Source organism: Castanea sativa, chromosome 9 (genome assembly GCF_040712315.1).
Source record: "Castanea sativa cultivar Marrone di Chiusa Pesio chromosome 9, ASM4071231v1".
In the NCBI taxonomy this organism is placed as follows: domain Eukaryota; kingdom Viridiplantae; phylum Streptophyta; class Magnoliopsida; order Fagales; family Fagaceae; genus Castanea; species Castanea sativa.
Window position 1 is genome coordinate 39152967 of NC_134021.1, and position 22798 is coordinate 39175764.

General features: G+C 34.3%; 1 protein-coding gene and 1 pseudogene across 1 annotated transcript; both read right to left on the reverse strand.

The window, feature by feature from the left end:
• Positions 1-3748: 3748 nt before the first annotated feature.
• LOC142609896 (F-box/kelch-repeat protein At3g23880-like) lies at positions 3749-5298 on the reverse strand. Its single transcript, XM_075781625.1, has one exon. It carries the CDS (start codon positions 5203-5205, stop codon positions 4033-4035), a length of 1173 nt encoding a protein of 390 aa, XP_075637740.1. The 5' UTR covers positions 5206-5298; the 3' UTR covers positions 3749-4032.
• Positions 5299-9502: 4204 nt separating this feature from the next.
• Positions 9503-12217, reverse strand: LOC142610010 (F-box/kelch-repeat protein At3g23880-like; annotated as a pseudogene).
• Between the last annotated feature and the right edge of the window lie 10581 nt (positions 12218-22798).

Genomic DNA, 22798 nt, shown 5'->3' on the forward strand with positions numbered 1-22798 from the left:
ACACTACAAGACATTCAAAATATAGAAAAGATTCATCTAAGTGATTTTGGGGCAGAAATATCTCACAGAATCTCTCATCATTGACGTCAAAGGACAAAATGAACCTATGGAGCCGAAAATATGCTAAAAAGTGCAAAGCTCCATTAAAAAATAAACTGGGTGATTCAGATTCATAATCAGTTGATCCATTTGATCCAGACCAACTAAATGACTCCACCAATATTGCATGCCCTGTCCATGAATCAATACTCAATTTGTAAATGTTGGCCACAGCTGATAATGGTTTATTGTCTTAGAACACAAGATCTGCAAAAGCTTGGATAAGTTTCAATCAAGCAAGAGCTACCACTTTCAACTCTCTAAGACTTGGGTTCAACAATACATTGTCATCATCTTATGATAATATAGTCGGTCATTGTTTTGACTGAAGGATAACTGAAAAAATATTGAGGTTTGTGTTAATTTGTGGCTAATACCTTCAGTCACATTAGCCATGACAAGCTTTAAAATTTATATCTCATGCTTTACTCCCCATTCTAAATTATTTTATTTCTCTCTCCATAAATGATGAAGACCAATAGTTAAGCCAATCTGCACATGTTCCGCTTACTTGATATCAACAAATAAGGAAAGCGTGAGTTCCAGTTAGCTTAACTGGTAAAGTCTCTGATGGTTGAATAAAAGATCTAAAGTTCAATTTCCGCCTACTCCAAAAACCGATTGGTATCTTGGTCTAATAATAAAGAGTTATCATCAGAAGCGGATGCCATAGATTGTAAAACTCTCAAAATATAAAAAATAAGAAAAGTATAGATTGTGAAACTCTCAAAATATAAAAAATAAGAAAAGTATCTTATGAGATAATCTCGTAACAAGCCCCCATACACCTATAATACCCACATATTGTGAGAGCTATGGTTCATGAAATGGTCTAATAACATAATATTTTCAACAAGTGACATGAGAGTGCATAAATTGCATGTCCATTTATTTTATTTTAAAGGTAAGTTGGTTGTTGTGAACCTAGACATTCCAAAAATCATGACTTTCACTAGAGGATTCACCCCAAAAGAAAGAAAAGGAAGAAAATTCCAAACAGCAAACTGATATAAAATTAGAGCATTCAACTACAAGTTTGATATCCTTAAGAGAGGTGGGGAGTGGTTTAGGAAAATCAATAATTACTTCCAATTTGAAGGAGCTAAAACAGGATCTCTACCAACTATATAAAGAGTACAACTTATTTTCTATTCCGCCCTTATCTAATGGAAAACTTATCAGGTTTCAGCCTAAGAGCTTAAGCATATCCATTTTTTCTGCACAACTTTGAGTCACAACAACACAAATGAAATGAAATTGTGTTGAATCAATTTTTTGGAATGAATAATTCATTGAACAAGCCGCCAAGGACTACTAACTATTGTACAGAAGGCACACAACCTAAAAGCTGAGGAAAACAAACAGGATACAAAATAACACCACACCAACCACAATTCTAACAGGGAAACGGAGGAAGAAACAACCAACAAAGATCTGAACTAACCAACAACAAAGCAAAACCTGTTACAACTTTCACAGGACAAACAAGGAACAAATACATTGGCAGAGTCATCCCAATTAACACAAATTAACTTACTGACTGGCAAAGCCTTCACTCCTCGCAGAAATCAACTCAGACCTTGATATCCAACTTAATTGTCTTAAAGATCACTTCCTCGAATTTAATAGAACCGTTGTAAGTGCAAGCATTTCTTTGAAGCCATGGATGATATATAGCAGCAGAAAGTGCCAGCTTTTGAGTTCTGATATTAAATCTCTCATCATTCATATCATTTATACACCATTATATTTGGATAACAACATTCGAACAAAAGCAAGGGTTATTTCCTAGGCACAAATGCCTCACATGAACCCAAATTCTTTTAGATAAAAGGAATTGAAATAATAAATGGTCCTTGTTCTCTAGTTGATTTATGCATAAAACACAAGGGACATAACCCTTATACTCCCAATAGAGAATCATAGGAAGACAACCTATTCTTAAGAGAGAGCCAATGAAGGACGAAGGTTTTGGAATGGAGTTTGGGAACCAAATCAATTTCCACCGCTGAACATGAGGATGCTCGAGTCTAATTATATCCCAAGCTGAAGAGCTGGGGATTGTCACATGAATAACAATCTAAACATAAAGGAATACTTCAAACGTATAGCAATAGGAAACAAAGGGCACAAGAACAAATTATTTGCTTCATGTTGAATAAGATGAAAAAAAATCTTCCAATACCTTTCGTATGCTACGAAAAATGACTTTTCTTCTCCGAATTCACAGAATTTGCATTTGCCCCATGAAGTAAAACTAAACTCTCCATGTAAGTAGTTGTATATAAAATCTATGTTGGCTTATATGATACCCAGATTGCACTCATATAGATACTAAGAGTTTAAAGACACAAGCCTGCCAAATCTGTCAATTAGAATTTCATCATTGTTAACAAACCCAAAGAACTAAGAAACTTGATGTAGTGGTAGTACAACTTGTTTAGTCCAAGATTCAATGCAACCATACTCCATGACCCATATGCAACATATCTCACTCCCTACAATTGCTTCACCTTCACCAAAATTAATCAAAGCCAGAAATCCCTTAAATACCATAATACTCCACAAAAGTGATTGCCATCCAATGCATAGTTTCGTTTTAAGTATTTTCCTCAATTTGGATCCTACCTCATAATTATTTGGTTGCCAACCTAAAGAAAATTTCTTGATAATTATTTAAACTTGTTGATGGTGCTAGTGATGTCTGTGCAATATGCTTTTACTGCTAAAATTCTTATACAATGGCTAACTATTTTGGAAGTTTTGTAGGAACATAGCACAACATTAGTATTTGAATAAGAATGGTAGATTCAGACAACCCATAAGCCATTAAAATATATTGTTCAGAACCAAACACCCTATCACATATTTTTTAGTCTCGATTTATGTTAATTGTTGAAGAAATTTTCCCAAAAGATAAACACTTCACCTCTAAAAGATACAAGTTGCCATGCATGCCACTACATATTTCCAAACAGATGATATAGATCAAGGAATGACCATGGACTCTTTGGAAGTCATGGAATACACCATATTAGTTTTGATACAATATACTAGCTTAAGGAAGCTTAGAAAATTTGAGTAGAATGAAGCTGAGGGGATAAAACCCAGATAATATTGACTAGGTTTACATTCATGATATCAAGATGGGAAGATAATGTACATTTGAAGCCATAAATTTTGGGCATAGAATTTTATTTTTGAAGATAAATAACATTGATAAATCAGATTGTCAATAAGTAGAAAGTGAAGGCAACATAGAATTAGTTATTTCATCCCTATTGTTAATTTCTTATATTCTACAGTGGTTGCTTTTAATTTGTTAGAAAGCAGTCCTTCCAAAAGCCTCTTTTTGGCGTTGACAGCATCTCATGCATCCAACGCATGCATCAAATGATCTTCTACAAGCATAGTAGTAAGATAACTCATTTCTACATACCATTTGAGAGAGGAGCACGGTTGCTAGTCGTATATCAGTCAAAAACAACAGTTTATAGGCAAAACAAATTTTAATTGTCAATCTGACTCCAAAACTAGTACTCATTAAGTTATGACCAATAAAATGAGATTATGTTGGCACATATGTTTCACAGTGACACTCACAAAAACAAAAAAAAAAATGTATGTTTCAAAGTGTCACGCCATATTAGAGAATGTGCACAACATTTCTCACAAAAATTCAATTTACAAATAATAGCCATTGTCCCCAAAGAGCTCCATATTTTTTTAATAAAATTTTTAGACTTCTACATCAAAAGCAACACTTTCATGCCTAGAACAAACCCAGAGATAATACAAGATTGTAACAGATTCATTTTATTCAAAGTACATAGATAACAAAGCTTTCCAGCAGCTGAATAGAACACCACAAAACAAATTAGTTATCAATATGAACTTAGAAAAGATGACTACCTTGCTAGAAACTCCAACTTACTAACTTTCTGATTGAGATGAGATGTTTAGCCCATCAAGTAAAACTAGGCTCTCCACAAAGTTAGCAGTGTAAATCATACATGCAGGCTCTGGAATTCTAAGAATTTCCTCATTTAAACTCTCAGGGTCAAATGCAAGGCTCTGAGTGAGGCCATACTTCTCAATCAAAAGTTCCCCATTGATGGTGCAGCCAAAAAAGCATCCAACTTCTCCCATCGGTACACTTCTTTTAGTCCAAGACTCGACCACACCATACTCCTTCATCACCCATATGTGGCATATGTTACTATTCTCAGCTACACCTTCACCGAAAACAATCAAAGCAAGCGATCCCTTGAACACTGCAAGATATTGAGTATACACAGAAACTCCATTCAAATAATTTGGAGGCAGCAATATCTTACGGAATCTCTCGTCATTGACATCAAAGGACAAAATGAAATTATGATTTTGAGAATATGCTATAGAGTGCAAAGCTCCATTAAAGAACAAACAGAGTGACGATTCAATAAAATCAACTGATTCATTAGGTCCAGTCCCACAAAATGACTCCACCGATATCACAACCCTTTTCCACGAATCAGTACTCAATGTGTAAATCTCAGCCTCAGCAGGCGGAAATTTTACTCCGCAATAGGTACGAAAAAACACAAATCTCAGAATCTTGTAATCATTGTTTTGAGAATGACAGCCAAAACCAAAAGCAGCATTATCGAAAGGGCCAATCAAGGGAGTAGCTAGAAGCCTCTTAAACTTTCTAATACTTGGATTCCACAAATATAATATGTGACTAGATTCATCGGCATAATTAGCTAGGCAGATAATGCCATTAGAGAAACCAACCAAGCACTCATCATAAGAAGGAAATTCAAACCTAGAAATCTCCGTCAATGTCCGGTCGGTATTGCAAACAAACGTACACAAATAATCGCAAGATGAATATTGACCATTTCTATATGGATTGCATAACAGACAACCATTGTTGTTATTGGACTTGGATAATAAGTTTGCTCGGTCTAAGTGTTTGGTAATGAAATCGGAGTCGGTGATTGTGCAGTACCAAGATCTGGAAACGCACCTGAATCGGATTAAGGATTTCACTGGCAGCCGAGTCAGGATGTCGTAGACGAGGTCGTCAGGGAGACGGTGGGACAACAGTACAGATCGATACATCGGTGGTTTGATTAAGATCGACTGGTATTCAACTAGATTTGGGTTTCTGAATTCTAATTTATGCGGCGAAGAATTGATCGATAAGATCGATAAGGGTTTTATTTAGATAGTTTTTTTCATGGACCTAATAAGGCCATTTTCTTTTATTAATTTACCCAAATTAAGATTAAAAAAAAAAAATCAAAACGATTTCCAGTTAGCTTGTGAGTTCCAGTTAGCTTAATTGGCAAAAATTTTCGTGGTTGTTTAAAAGATTTCCATCCCTGCCTACACCAAGATCAGGCTTAAGAACTTGTGAGTTCCAGTTAGCTTAACTGGCAAAATTTTTCGTGGTTGTTTAAAAGATTCCCATCCCCGTCTACACCAAGATCAGACTTAGGAACTTGTGAGTTCTAGTTAGCTCAACTGATAAAGTCTCTTATGATTGTTTAAGAGATTTGGGGCTCAATCCCCGCTATACCAAAAACTGATTGATGTCTTAGGGTGCGTTTGTTTCGACAGTAAAGTAATTCCGGAAAATGTTTTCAGCATTTGCGGGTGTTTGGCAACACCGGAAAATTTGGTCAAACGGAAAAGAGGAACCATTGACCGTAAAATTTGCCCTCCTCACCTGAAAAATATTTTCCATGTGTATTTTACCTTCAAATTGAGTTTTCCGTTGGAAAACAGAGAAAGAGAAGGAGAGGGAGAGAGCAACAACCCACACCAGAAAAGAGAGAGAGAGCTAGAGGGAGATCGCCGGTGAAGCCAAGATCACGCCGTCCTCAACCCAAAGGCCCGCCGTCGAGCTCGCGCCGGGCGAGATCGACGTGCGATCTCGCGCCGGGCGAGATCGACGTGCGCGATCGACGTGCGATCTCGCGCCGTCGAGCTCACGCAGGGCGAGATCGAGGCGCGATCTCACCCACCGATCTCGCTCTTCCTCCTCCCTGTCTCACCTCCCTCTCTCAGTTTAATTTGATTTGGTGTTTTATTTGATTTTTGTTTGTTCAGAAGTTGATGGATTGTAATGTTGTATTATAAAATTTGTTTGGAATGTGAGAAAATGGTTGAGAAAATATGAGAAATCAGTAATTAATTTACATTTTCAGAATATTACCAAACACTTGAAAATATTTTCCAAAGTATTTTTTAAAATGCCACCAAACATCTACAAATATTTTCCTTTCCCGAAAATATTTTCTTTTCCTGAAAACATTTTCCGGAATTGTTTTACTGTCGAAACAAACGCACCCTTAGTCTAATGATAGCTTGTTGTAGTGGGTCTTTTTTGTGTTTTGGCCTAACTAAAACACACCTTAGGCCAATTTGTGAGCAAGTTGGGTTATCCCCATACAAACGTGTCCTGGCAGGAACCTTGAACATACCGCGTGCTCACAGTAGAAAAAATTACTACAGATTTTACAACAAGAAGCACAATACAGCAAAATAACTAAAACATTTCTACTAATAACAATAACACAGCAAAAGAGGATAGAGCAATATGATTACGAATAACAAGGGCACAGCAAAAATTTTAGCAGTAAGATAACAAGTTAGTCATTAATCAACCAAAACAAAGAAATAGGGTTTGTCCGCCAAAGGAATGGACTTAGCTCTTCAGCAGACACAAGCCCAAAATGGAACCGATCTCTAATGTGGGTAACCTCAGGGGGAACTCCTGCCGTAGAAGTTACACACTTTGGGAAAATGACCTAGATAGCTTAATTTTGAATTCTTAGTTTATCAGAGAGTGGGTCTATTGAGAAAGAGAGAAATGTGTACCCTATTGATACATGTTTTTGCTCCTATCACACATGTTTCTTCTTTTCTTTTGGGATTTATGTGTTTTTCCTTCCTTTTTTTATTTCTTTGTTTACTCTACTTTCTTTTCTTTCTATCTTTCTTTCTTTTATTTGCCATTGTTCCCCTCTCCCCCTTCTCACTATGCACGTCTATGGCATTTTTTATTGCATGTCATGACAAGATTTACCATTTTTACCCCTTAACTGCCCACTAGTCCGCCGTCTGCCTAGCCACTACCATTACATTGCGTAGGTTACAACACGCTTCATTCCCAATCAAAAAGGTTTTGGTTTTGTCTCTTACCTCTCTTAATATTCTCATCCGAATAAGAGCTAAACTTATCCCTTACCAACTTCTATGGCATGTATCTAGTGATTCTAGCTCATGTTTTCTTCTTTTAGATGAGATGTCACCCCAGCAGGACATTTCTCCCCAAAAAAGCTTGAGCGGGAACCCCAAAATAAGCTCCCCCTTCTTCCCATCGCTAGACCACACATTTTCATACCTCTGACCCGTGGCCCACCTCCCTTGTATTGGCTGGGTACAGGTAGGTGGTGCTTGAGTCTTGTGTGCATGCTCTACTTCCATCTGAGTCCATTGCTTTTCTGGCCTTCATGCATTTGTCATTGCCTCCAGGTTTGTTTGGTTTTGATATATGTTCTAGTATCTGTTTAACTCTTGCGGTGTGAAAGACACATGGGCCTTCGGGCTTTCATTCTCTGCATCTCATCTCCTCTTTGGACTGGGCATTGCTTGGGTGCAAGCTCTATCCCTCTTACTTGGCCCATACTCCATTCTTCCCTATGCCTGTGGGCTACCTGGTGCACCCGCCACGTCATTGCACTGCTCCTACTATGATATCACTTATCCTTTTACTTCGTTTTCTACCTTTGGGCTTACGAGCTGAAACTCCTACCAATCAATTTCTTACATTCTTTCTTCTTTTGGGCTTTCGGGCTTGTTGGCTTTTATGCCTGCCCTATGAATTTATTAATTCATTTCTTGGGCTACCCTAATTTCTTCGGGGTTACTAATTCTTTTCTACCTCTTACTATTCCCATGGGTTTACTAACTTCATTCATTGGGCTTTCCTCGACTCATTTGCTTCTTCCTGATCACTTATATTATTTGTGAGCTTGTTGACCATTATTCCTGCTGTAAGGACCAAAAATCATGCACAAGCCCAAAAGCCTAAAGTAAACCCAATAATTCAAGGCTCAAAACAAAGAATTTGTAGAGAGGGAACACAACAATAAAAGACATTCATGCCTTGAGGATTTCTCTTAAATAGTAAATACTTGCTTTCAGCTTTCTCCCGAGGAAGGATTATTACACTTAATGGTCACTATTCTCTCTATCTTTCTTTCCTCCAGCCCAGAACCACCTCCATTCCTAACCACCTTCATCCTTATTTATACTCCTTGCCTTTGTTATCTCCACCCTTCATCTCTCACCTAACTATATTCTTTTGTTGACACTTGTACACTTACTTGTAGACGGTAGTGGAAAGAGGCTCCTTAGCTGTAATTTGTACTATTTAGGTCACCTCCACATCAATGCAACTAATAAAGCTGGTGTTCCTTATTTAATGCGGCCAATCACACCTCATCCTCGGGTCCTCGGGTCCTCATCTTTGGTCTTCGAGTTTTCATCCTTGGTCCTCGAGTCCTCATCCTTGGTCCTCGAGTCCCCACACCTGCCATTTTGGCTTACTTGTCTTTACTTTACTATTTTTTTCTCCCCATCTTTTTCATATTATTGGGCTTCTTCTACCATTGGGCCCTTTTGTCAAAAGTTGGCATCAACACTCTTTCAACCTATTTGTGTTTTTTAAATTTAAAATTATTTAACTAAAAAATATGGATATTTTAGAGAGTTTAAGAATTTTTGTGAGGATACTTTAGTATGCAAAATGATGAAATCCAAACAAGTAATCGTGTTATCTATCTGCTAGACTTATCACACGCACTTTGCGCGTGTAATAATGCTCTTTTTTATTTATTTATTAATTGTTTAATGTTATAATGTTTAAAAGTGATATATAAATAACTATTTGTATTTTTTTTAAGAAATAAGTAAAGTAATGTGGAATAAAGTTTAAAAATAAGGTAGAGATAATGTTCTAAGTTTTAGACCGAATGGAAAAAATAAAAGAAAATACCTATAATACCAGAAGAGTCTAAAGGAAGATTTACAAGTAAATTATAGTATTAAGTTACCCAATTATAAGATTCTTCTAGTTTAATAGTTAATACAATAATCTACTTGTAAATATACCTTTCGACTCTTCGAGTTTTATAGTAGTGTAAGTAACCATGCTATTGTGGATATAATAATAATAATAATAATTGTAAGGGCGCGATTTGGATCCTAAGCCCAAGAGGTAATGGGATTAAGGTCCATAGAGCCCAACACAATGAATTTGTAAAGAGTGAGCTAAAAACTAGATTTCAATTAATTGAACAACGCTTATAATGGATTAAAGATGGAAAGAAAGTAAAGAAAAACAAGATTTATGCAAGGAAATCCCTCCTCGGCAAAGTCCGAGGAGAGTAGTTCTTGAATATATTTCATTTAGACTTGGTTACAATTTCAGTTCTTGTTGCTACAGTGTTTTCTCCATAGATTTTCAGATCATCCCCTTCTCCTGGAGGATTTCTTACGTTATATAGCCTCTTTCTCTTGATATTGGCCCTCCATTTGTTGATCATGTAGGCCACTACTCGAGTGCTTGTCCCATTAGACATTCCCCCAAATCTTCTGTGAGTTACGGCTACCAAAACAGCACTGTTCAGGGGTCATCTCCACATAAATGCAGCCAGAGGGTTTGGTGAGGTATAATAAATGTGGTGGTAGCTATCATCCCTTCAGACACGACAGGACAAACTCCTTCTCTGAAGCCCTTCCTCTACAGTGCAACCTCCTCTAGTAATGTGCCATCGACATGGCCAAGGCTCGCCTCCCTGGCCTTGCCGTCCAAGAGTATGTTCCTCTCGGAATTGCCTCGGTCTCCTCGACATTGAATATGACCCGTGGCACCATTGACTCTTTGGAAGTCATAGAATACACCATATTAGTTTTGATACAATATACTAGCTTAAGGAAGCTTAGATAATTTGAGTAGAATGAAGCTAAGGGGAAAAAACCCAGATAATATTGACTAGGTTTACATTCATGATTTCAAGATGGGGAAGATAATGTACATTTGTAGCCATAAATTTTGGGAATAGAATTTTATTTTTGAAGATAAATAACATTGATAAATCAGATTGTCAATAAGTAGAAAGTGAAGGCGACACAGAATTAGTTATTTCATCCCGATTGTTCATTTCTTATATTCTACAGTGGCTGCTTTTAATTTGTTAGAAAGCAGTCCTTCCAAAAGCCTCTTTTTGGCTTTGACAATATCTCATGCATCCAACGCATGCATCAAATGATTTTCTACAAGCATAGTAGTAAGATAACTCATTTCTACGTACCATTTGAGAGAGAAGCACGGTTGCTAGTTGTATACCCGTTACAAAGAATCAACAGTTTATAGGCAAAACAAATTTTAATTGTCAATCTGACTCCAAAACTAGTACTCATTAAGTTATGACCAATAAAATGAGATTATGTTGGCACGTATGTTTCACAGTGACACTCACAAAAAAAAAAAAAAAAAATGTATGTTTCAAAGTGTCACGCCATATTAGAGAATGTGCACAACATTTCTCACAAAAATTCAATTTACAAATAATAGCCATTGTCCCCAGAGAGCTCCATTTCTTTTTAATAAAAATTTTAGATTTCTACATCAAAAGCAACACTTTCATGCCTAGAACAAACCCAGAGATAATACAAGATTGTAACAGATTCAATTTATTCAAAAAACATAGATAACAAAGCTTTCTAGCAGCTGAATACAATACCACAAAACAAATTAGTTATCAATATGAACTTAAAAAAGATGACTACCTTGCTAGAAACTCCCAACTTACTAATTTTCTGATTGAGATGAGATGTTTAGCCCATCAAGTAAAACTAGGCTCTCCACAAAGTTAGCAGTGTAAATCATCCATTCAGGCCTTGGAATTCTAAGAATTTCCTCATTTAAACTCTCAGGGTCAAATGCAAGGCTCTGATGGTGGCCATACTTCTCAATCAGAAGTTCCCCATTGATGGTGCAGCCATAAAAGTGTCCCAATTCTCCCATCGGTACACTTCTTTTAGTCTTAGACTCGACCACACCATACTCCTTAATCACCCATATGTGGCATGTCTTACTATTCTCAGCTACACCTTCACCGAAAACCATCAAAGCAAGCGATCCCTTGAACACTGCAAGATATTGAGTATACATAGAAACTCCATTCAAGTAATTTGGAGGCAGCAATATCTTACGGAATCTCTCGTCATTGACATCAAAGGACAAAATGAAATAATGAGCCCCAGAACATGCTAAAGAGTGCAAAGCTCCATTAAAGAATAAACAGAGTGACGATTCAAAAAAATCAACTGATTCATTAGGTCCAGTCCCACAAAATGACTACACCGATATCACAACCCTTCTCCACGAATCCGTACTCAATGTGTAAATCTCAGCCTCAGCCGGCGGAACATTTAATCTACCGTAACTACGAAAAAACACAAATCTCAGAATCTTGTAGTCATTGTTTTGAGAATGATAGCCAAAACCAAAAGCAGCACCATCGAAAGGGCGAATCAAGGGAGTAGCTAGAAGCCTCTTAAACTTTCTAATACTTGGATTCCACAAATATAATATGTGACTAGATTCTTCGGCATAATTAGCTAGGCAGATAATGCCATTAGAGAAAACAACCAAGCATTCATCATAAGAAGGAAATTCAAACCTAGAAATCTCCGTCAATAAGCGGTCGGTATTGCAAACAAACGTACACAAATAATCGCAAGATGAATATTGACCACCATTTGTAATACATGGATTGCATAACAGACCACCATTGTTGCTATTGGATAATAAGTTTGCTCGGTCTAAGTGTTTGGTAATGAAATCGGAGTCGGTGATTGTGCAGTACCAAGATCTGGAAACGCACCTGAATCGGATTAAGGATTTCACTGGCAGCCGAGTCAGGATGTCGTAGACGAGATCGTCAGGTAGACGGTGGGACAACGGTATAGATCGATACATAGGTCATAGGTGGTTTGATTAAGATCGACTGGTATTCAACCAGATTTGAGTGACTGAATTCTAATTTATGCGGCAAAGAATAGATCGATAAGGGTTTTATTTAGATTTTTTTTTTATTCACCTAATAAGCCCCTTTCTTTTTCTTTTTTATTGCTAAAATTAAAAACAGATCATCTAACTTTTTTTCAAATTTCATTTCAATCCTCTAATTTTATTTTCATTCATTTCAATCTTCTAAGTTTCGATTTATTCAATTAAGGTCTTTCCATTTACTTTTGTTAAAATTTTTTGAAAAAAAAAAACTGAAAAATATTTTTTAATCATTAATTGAATTTTTTTAATTTAAAAAATTTGAAGAAAAATTTAAAAAATTGAAAAATTAACCACAACATATAACAAAAGTTGATGAAAAAGTCTTAATTGAATTAATTTGAAAGTTAGAGAACTAAAATAAACAAAAGTAAAGTTAGAGGACTGAAATGAAATCTAAAAAAGCTTAAAGGGTCAGTTTTACATTTTACCATTTTTTTAAATTAATTTACCCAAATTAAGATTTTATAAAAATTAAAATAAAAACAAAACAAAACGCTGTTATAAACTAGCATCATCACTCATGCTAGTTTAACTAAAACTTAGGAATTTGTGGTGAGTTCCAGTTAGCTCAATTGGTAAAGTCTCTGATGGTTGTATAAAAGATCTGGGGTTCAATCCCCGCCTACATCAAAAACTGATTGGTGCCTTGGTCTGATGATAAAGAGCTATCATCAAGAGCGGACGCTATAAGTTGAAACTCTCTATAAAAAAAAAACTTAGGAATTTGTGAGTTTTAGTTAACTCAACTGGTAAAATCCCTCTCTTGGTTGTATAAGAGATTTTGAGTTCAATTCTCACCTACACCTAAAACTTATTGGTATCTTAATTTGATGATAAAACATATAATACGATAAAGTGTCTTAAGGAAGATTTACAAGTAAATTATATTATTAAGTTACCCAATTATAAGATTCTTCTGGTTGTTTAGCAAAAAAAAAAAAAAAATTCTTCTAGTTTAATAGTTATTACAATAATCTACCTATAAAGTTATCCAAAGAAATAATAATAATAATCTACATGTAAATATACCTTTGGACTCTTCTGGTTTTATAAGAGCATCCACATCAATGGATGCAAAGTCTTGTAAAATGCAAAAAACCCTTCATTTTACACATTTTGATTAAAAAAAACTATGTCATATCAGTGGGTGTAAAATTGTGCATAAATATACAATTGCTACAATAACCATGTATATATACACGATTACTTTAGCACGTGTATTTAATATTTTAGTGACTTTTTCTCTCTCCTTGTCTCTGGTTGCTCTCAATCTCTCCTCACTCTCCGTTATTCTCATTTTATCAACTCATCAAACCAGCACGAAGCCTGATCAAATTGCAAATCGGTTGGTTTTCCGATCTTGGTTTTCGGATCGAGTGATGATGATGATGGGACCACCTTAGTTTGCTGCACTCTTCAACCACCTGAGTCCCACCCTTCACTGTACAACCTCCCCCCAACAACCTCAAAAATTCACAACAGAGGACAAAGCTCACAGAAAAATCAAAAAATGGCAACAACAACAATCATCAACACCACTCCAAATTTTCCACAGCAATACCTCATCAACACCGCTCCAAATTTTCCACTTTAGCTTCTTCATCTGGGAAATCACTCCTCATTTCAGATCGAGTGATGGTTGGGTCTCTTCACCGATCGGGGTAGTGATGATGATGATGATTTGGTTGGGTATGTTTGTCGATCGGAGTAGTGATGATGATGGTGGTTGGGTCTGAGAGAAAGATAGAGGCAATGAATGAGAAAATAATAAAAAATGGTGAAAGAATGAATATTTTATTGAATGAATGTGTAGAATAGATAAACTGGTGTAGATGTTTTGTAAAATTGGATGTGTAAAATAGAAAAAGTAAGTTTTTTGTGCAAAATAGAAAGAAAATTTGCACCACTGATGTGGATGCTCTAATAGTGTAAGTGTTGTGGATATATAATAATAATAATAATAATAATAATAATAATAATAATAATAATAATAATAATAATAATAATAATAATAATAGAAATTAAATATATTTATTTTGTTCAAGGTATTGACTTGAAAATATATGAAAATAAAAACAATTTGTTCAAAATAAAAGTTCACATAAAAAAATAATAATAATAAACACAGAACTTGTAGAAACCTAAAACAACATAATTTCAAAAGATCACAAAAGTAATACATGTAAAGTTTCATAAACTTAGAAGAGTAGGTGTTATCAATGCTAGTTGAACGTTACTTTTATGAACACCACCACAAGTTGAATATTTCTTTTATGAACACTTCTTAGCAAATCTATCATTGTACATGGACATTTGTCCATTTGCATATTCCATATTTCTATGATTTATGAACTGGTTCTGCATCTATGTATGTGAAACTCATGAGATGTTTGTCTTCTTGTCAATGATTGAATTGAGTTATCTACTTTTTGTCAATGATAAATCAAACCTTTCACACCTCTAGGCAATATCAGCAACCCGTTGTTAAAAAAACATTTATATACAATACATTTTTAATTGATAAATAGTAATAAGAATCAAACACAGTTTACCTTGATTAGATCAACCATAAAGCATCACATTTCTTACCTATCTTCCTCCTTACAACTCTCCATGTATTATGGCTTCTAGAACTCATAAGAAATTTCATCAATCACCTTGTGTACATGTAAAAGAAACAACACCACGCTCTATTTGTTTCAACAATGATGTTTTCTAGAAAATGAGTTATTTTCTATAAAACATTTTCTATAAAACTGTCTCATTTTCCCATGTTTGGTAGCAACTTTAAATGAGTTGAAAAAAATTTCTTAACTTCCCTTATTTAGCTTGCTGTGAGATAGAGTTGTTTTCCAAAAAAATTTAACGGAAAACAATCTCTAAAAATAAGTCATACTTTTTATGTTGACCAAAGATAGTTTTCCTTTGACTCTTTTTTTTTTTATGCTACCAAACACTGGAAAATAAGGAAAACTATCTTTACACTAGGTTTTCCATTGAAACAAACGGAGCGTTAATGAAAGTGAACATTATTAAAAATGTTCATACTCAACTTTAAAATAGTAGCATTATAGTCATTAATCAATGCAAAACTACAAATGTAACAGGAAAAATCACTGTTCAATTCAAAGATTCAACTTAAATTAATCAAGGACAACCCAAGAAAAATCACAAAATTAACACTAAATGTATTATGACTTTGAGAAAAAAAAAATAGTAATGAATTGCTAATGGTGACAGTTTGGGGAAAGAAAACTTCATAGGAAAAAAATAATATGAAGAATTAAATAAACTTCACAACTTTGCAGATAATTCTTGTCATCTTTAGAGATCTTAAACCAACTATTTTCATTGCAGAAACCAAAATACACACTCAGTTGTTCCACTACCATAAACTATACAACAAACTGAGCCATAGCAAATGTTGGTAACACAAAATCTCATAAAGGATGTAAAAGCATATTCCAAAAGGTAAAAAACAACAAATTTAATAGATGTTTTCTTAAAGAATACAATCATATGAAACTTGAAAGCAAGTTCAAATAATAGGTGTAGCATATAAAAGCCAATCATTCGCTTTAATTTGGAGAAACAAAATCCATCCTGGTTCAATTGAAAAGGCATAAGAAAAATGAGTGGAGTTCTTTACACTATTTATATAAACCATTCATGCTATCCCTCATCCAAAATCATATATAGACCTTTTATATATCATACCTACATAGCGGATCATAACAATTTTGTAACCAATGGCCTATTATTAACATTCAATACTTTACCATCAAATCTGAAGCAAAAACCACAACAGCCAATTCCAAATCATGAGTTTGGGTAATTTTTGTTCAAAATTCTTTAATTGTCTAGAGGCGTAAGCAACCTAGCCAGTCATTTTTTTACATTGCAAAAAATGATATTGAAAAAAGAAGACCGACAAACACATCTCAACCTGATTAAATCAGCAACATAGCATCACATTCTTTACTTATCTTCTTCCTTACCAATCTCCATGTAATATGACTTGTAGAATAACAACAACAACAACAACAAAAAATCACATAGGAATTTTATCAAATAGCTTATGTACATGTAAGAGAGATGGGGATACTAAACACATCCAGAGAAATAGTTGTGAGCTTGAGGAGCTCTAGACACCCATGCTAGGAAGAAGTAGTAATATTAGTCTGAAAAGATCCAAATTTCTAGTGCTTGTACTCACAATGTCAATCAAACATACTTGTTAAAATACCATGGCTGAATGTCAATCAAAAATTCATCTTCATTTGTAAATGAATTTAATATCAGGGTCTGAATTGTAATTTGTGAGATTGGTTGAATAATTTAAAAATGGAAAATAAATTGAATATAAATTAAGTCAAATCAATGTCAAGACCATGTAAGAAAACATTTTTTTCACATTAAATTCAGTAAAGAAAATTGAGTATAGCACATACACAGCAAACTGAATTAGTGAAAAAACCTTCAATTGATCCAAGTTCAATCAAACATAAACTCTATCAATTTATATAAAATAAAAATCAGACATAGTAACTTCGTTTTTTTGCTTAGCATTAAGACAAAAAAATTTACTATTAAATTCCCACGATACTATCATAGTATCATCATAAGAGAATCAAACCAAATGTTATAAAAGGATAACATGAGTAAGACATGGCAGTTGAAGGAATTGAGTTTTACAAAACATTTGTGAAAAAAAAAATCGGTTAGAAAATTATGAATATTAGCTTGCACCCATTATAGATCAGCAGATCTGGCCTTAGTATCATATAAATTAAGTACCAACATATAGTGAATAAGAGAAGGGAGAAATAATTTGTACTTTTTGGCCAATCTGTTAGTGTCAGGTCCTCCCAAGCTTGGCCAGCAGCTTTGCAAGGAACTACTTTCTTCTTGGTTTATGCTTTGTGCTCAATCTCACTGCTTGCAAGGGCAGCTTTTACGCTCTCAAGTGCTTCTGGTGTAATTGTTTGTGCATGTATTTGAAACAATTGTTGTGCATGTTCAAATACAACACTTTTAATTATAAAAATATAATATCTATTTATAAAGTAAAGAAAAAACAAAGATCAGAAACCATCCGCACTCCTTTTCTTTTGGTTACAGACAGATTGGTGCTCTTCCCAATCATTAAAAAAAATTGATTTCATGTCACAAAGGTGGAGAATGTTGGTTTGGGGAGCGGGTTTGGCTGTGGGTCTTTGTTTTGGAAGAAGGAGAAGGGGAACGGTGGAGGAAGGTGAAGGGGTTTGGATTTTGTCTCTCAAAAGTGGAGATCGGTGGTTTGGGGGGCGGGTTTAGCCGTGAGTCTTGTTTTGGAGGTAAAAAAACATCTATGACAATTAACAATATCAAAATTTTATATATATATATATATATATAACAGAATAACAGCCAATACAGATACACAGCTAAAACTACAAATACAAAACAGAGTCAACAAACTCAGGAATACCCCCAAGTTTGAGATAACCAAGAAACTTAAATATGCAATCACATTCCAATTTCAAATTATTTCTAGAAACATATTATTAATAAATATGCAAGAAACAGTACAAAATAAAGGAAAGGTAAATACCTGACTGTCCTTGTCTTGTAGTACAAAGAATCATATGTAACCCCTCCTTAATCATGTTCAGCTACAAAAAAGAAAAAAAGAAAAAAGAAAAATGCAAGCACCTGCAACAAAAGTGAAATAAAATAATATACCATAGAAAAATCTTAGTAGAAATAACATAAAGTAATTCACAATTGGCAAATTAACAAAGCAAAATTCACAATTCACAAAGGTATCTAAAAGGAACCTTTACAATTAATTGTGCTTCCATTTACTTTTGCTTCATTGTTGTTTTTTTCCTCAACACCCAAACAAATGCTCAATTTGGTTAACTTTGTCTGATCGTGAAAATACGTTGGAAGCTTTATATCAAGCAGATGGTGTGCGTCTATGAAAAGTGAAACTGTTTTGATTCTAGGAAACTTAACTAACCTGGGTTGGAGGAGAAAGATGAAGAAGAAGAACATGATCTATCAGCTACGAAATCAAAGAAAGAAATCAAATTTTAAAAAAATTAATTTAACAAATTCTTAGGTGTAAATTAATTAAAATCAACAATAATCAAACTGAAAGCAATTCAAACATTAATGAATTAGTAAAACTAAATAAAAGTTAAAACGTTTCACAGATATTTGATGTGATTTGTACTAACGGATTTAATCGTAAAGAGAAAAAAAAGAGTTACCTTCTTTGGAAGAGTCGGTAGTTTGGGCTAATACCTTAGAGAGAATGATAGAGAGGATTAAACCCAGATTTTGAAAGAGGGAGTGTTTTACATTTATTGGGTCTGCGTTAGGAAGGGGTGAAGTGGTTAGAGAGAAGAAGGTTTTGGATGAGTATGCTTAATAGATAGAGGGTTGAAGAGATAATTGGACGGTGGGCTTCAAAAATAGAAAATTAAAAAATTGAAAAGAAAAGGTTAAGGATGAAACCCAGAGGTCTGCTTTAGGAAAGGGTGAAGTGGTTAGAGAGAAGAAGGTTTTGGATGAGTATACTTGAGGGCTGAAGAGATAATTAAACGGTGGGGCTTCAAAAATAGAATGTTTAGAAACAGAATGTTTATGGGTGGCTGACAAATATAGAACTAGAGAAGGGTCGTGCCAGAGAAGGTGGTGCTGCAATTTGCGTGTGGGGGAACGGCAGAGTGTGGTCTGCGTTTTGGAGGAAGGAGAAGGTAGAGCGTGTTAGGGGCTTAGGGCTTCTCTGATTTTGCGTTTGAGTATTTTTTTGGGTTTTAGAAAAGTTTTTTTTTTACGATTTTTTTTAATATTGTGCTGACGTGGAAAAATGTGGAGCAAGCAGAGCTTTGGTTATATATAATAATAATAATAATAATAATAATAATAATAATAATAATAATAATAATAATAATAAAAGCCAATTATAAATACCGTGTACATGGTCTTTGGAACTACTATCCATTTCGTTATTGTCAAGTATCAACCAAACTAAAGTAGTTTTTTATGATATTTAGTCAAACCAAAAGAAGTTTAAATAGATAATGTGTACATTTTTAGACCCCTTAAACACAAGTTGTTTAACCTAGTTATTTAGCCAAGTGATTAACTTAGGTAAATTATTCAGATCTAGGTTAAAACAATAACAATCATATCATGTAAAGCAGTGCGGAAAAATAAAGAACACACGATATGATAACCCAGGAAAATCAAACCGGTAAAAAACCTGAGGAGGATTTAACCTAACTATCCTCAAGGTAAAACAAGATCCACTATGAAAGAATTGAAGTTTTACAATAGCGACTAAGACCACTAACATCCTATTGCTACCTCGAGTAGAAAACTTACTACCATGACCACGTGACAGCTCCGAGTCCACGGACTACTTCTTTCTCAGATCCACAACATCCACAAGTATACCATTTGTATTTCTTGAAGTTCTTTATGCAGCAACTGAATCGATCACCAAGCTCTTGACATCAATCTCGATCTTGATAACCCTAAGTATGTATGAAGGCAAACACCTTTAGATCTCACAAGAGATTCACACATACAACATAAACAGCAACCTAAAAACATGGCTAGGGTTTTTCTTTTTATACTTAAGGCAAAACATAAAACCCATGTCAAACGGGCTTGGGCTGAGTTGGAAAAATCTGCAGAAAAACAATCTGCACGAGCTTCGATCGATCAAGTCTAATTTTCGATCGATCAAGCCTTGCAGAAAGTGAACAGTAATTTTCTACAATTACTCGATTCCAACTTTACATTAAACATACTTTGAGCAGCCTAAATTTAGACTCTAAGAATGTGTTTGGATTCAAGGCTGCGTTTTGCGTTTTGCGTTTCAAGCTTTTTTTTTTTTTTTTTTTTTTTCCAAGCCGCAGATGTTGACCAGTCTTTCGTGAACAGTGCATTCGTGCACTGTTCACGGACCCACAAATTTCACTTTTCAGCCACTTTTTCATTAAAAATGGGTCCCGCGGTACTATTTACACATTTTAAAATTATTTTGCTACAGTGTTTTCAGTTTTCAGTTTTCAGTTTTCAGCAATAAGTTCTATCCAAACGGACCCTAAGTTTTGATCATAGTTTGCCAACATTACACATTGAAGTTCTAATACATTTAGATCCTAAATCCTTAGAACCTAACATAATGGATCTCAAGAGTCAACCTAAAAAAAAAAAAGACTCAACTCTTAAGGAGTAAAGGAGTAAGTCGTTGACTTATTGTTGTAAGGTCAAGCTATAAGGTAGCTTTGTTTCATCACTTGTGCAATAAGATTGTTTAAAATAATAGGCCTCCTATCCATACTATACCTACTTTGATCCTAGAAGAGCATTTAGATAAGATAACAAAAGAATGAAAGAAATGTAAAATAAAGAAAAATATGAACCATAGTTTGGAATACATGGAAATGTAATTTCTATACTAGATTTTAAGCTTTAAGTTTTAAATAATCGATTAGCAGAAAGGCCTGCATCTGAAAAGAGTTGAGAAACTCATTTATCCCTTCTTGCCACAAAACTATATCATTCTACTCTTTATATATTTTTTTTTAACTCTTTTCTTTTATTGTCTTTTCTATAACCAGCCCCTCCCCCAACCTCTCGGCTTTTTATCAAAGGCAAATGGGTTTTCTATTATTAAAGGATTGCATGTTTGTTTATTGTAAATTATACAAGAGAAAGTCTTGATTAATCTTGATTTTATTTTTTAAACAATGATTGACTAATAAATTCTCTTGGCAATTTTGTACTTTCTACATTCTTTTAAGGTTAACCCATGCTTAAATTCTTATTAAATCATTTGTTAACACTTTCATGTCAAAGCATATGTATGAAATAATATTAATAGACTTTCCTTGCAATTTTTTTGTATCAAGTTCTTGATAATTGTCTCTAAAATTAGTGAAAGATTGTTACTTGGAAAGCCTCACTCCTTGCTATGCTTAAAATAGTCTAACCTTTTAGCCAATTTTAATTTGTAGCCAATTTTCTACATGATTTCACTTTCAAAAATGACGCACAAGCCATAGCAATGCAATTTTATACCATAGTAAAAGTCTTGCACATTACTAAGTCTGAATCTTTATATGTTATTATTTCCTTTTACAAGAAAAAAAAATAAAATAATGATAACTACATAAGATAGAGAAGTAAGACCACCATTGCTATAATGCAAGGGCATCTATTTCCTAATACTTTTAATGGAGGATCTACATAGCTATAACTTATAACTATACAAGTTCATGATAGTATTTTCAAGGATGTGCAGCCATCCAAATCGTCCTTGTAATTTTCTCAAAATATCTTGAAAATTTTCTCAACGCATTAGCGATAAATTGTTACTTGGAAAACCACATTCCTTACTATGCTTATAATATGTTGGGTTAAGATAAATTGACCTCAATTAATTAATTCAATTACTCAAGTTGATTAATTAGGTCGAATTACATGCAAATTATGGAGGCACCAACAAATCATCAAATAAACTAAATGCAGCGAAAATTAAATTAACACGGTAATTTGTTAACAAGTGGGAAAAAACCTCTTACAAGACAAAAACCCCACCAGGTGAGTTTAAGGTCACTACTCCCAATAATCCACTACAATAATTAAGCGGTTACAAGTATGAGGAATCTTACCACTACCCTAGCCTATCCCAAAATACCAACCTATAATGAACCTTTGCTCCAATATCCAATTGGACTTGATCTTGTAACAAACTTCTTTTCTTTGTTACATAAATCTCCAATCTGAGACTAAGTCCTTTGCACAAATCCCAATACCTTTTGATTGTTGTAGTTGATTTGCAATAGTTTCACATAGAAACACCAATAAGATCTTCAATGTTGGTGCTAGAGAATTTGCTTGGCTACAAAACCCAAAGACGTACAAGAAACGCAGCAAGAACTCTTTCTTCTGCAGGTGGAGGCTAGGGTTCAAAAAGAAAACCTTATGAAGCTTTCTAGGGGTTTTCTTTCTCCACCTCCTTATTTAAATAGGAGCTTAATGGAATTTTTAAATAGGCTCTTCTATTCGAATTAGATTTATACAAACATTGGGCTTTCTTAGTCCTATAATGTAATACCCCGACCCAACTTTATAGTTAACCTATGTGTTCAAGTTTTTAATTATTATTTGAGTCAATTACTTTCTAAAATTAATATAAGAGTATATAATAAATATATTATTTTATAATGCTTTTGGATAAGAATTGTAAAGATTATAAATATTTGAATGGCTAATTGTATTATGAATATATATATACTTAGTATGTATAAAAATTATATTAAGTGGTTTAAGTTATTAGATGCATAGTTAGTGGTGTTTTAATTAAGTATGATGCATGAGATGTTATAGTATAATTCCACCCACACATGCAACCAATGGAAATTCAACACATAGTGCCAAAGTTTAATGCATGTTGACAAACACAAAGATCAAGACTTGGTTGGCCATGCAATAGATAAACTCCACCTCATTCTTCTTTGACTTTTCTCAAGACACTAGAACATCCAAGAAGCCTTC

Excerpts from the sequence above, each read along its gene's own strand:
- LOC142609896 (XM_075781625.1), bottom strand. The coding sequence starts at position 5,205 with ATGTATCGATCTGTACTGTTGTCCCACCGTCTCCCTGACGACCTCGTC.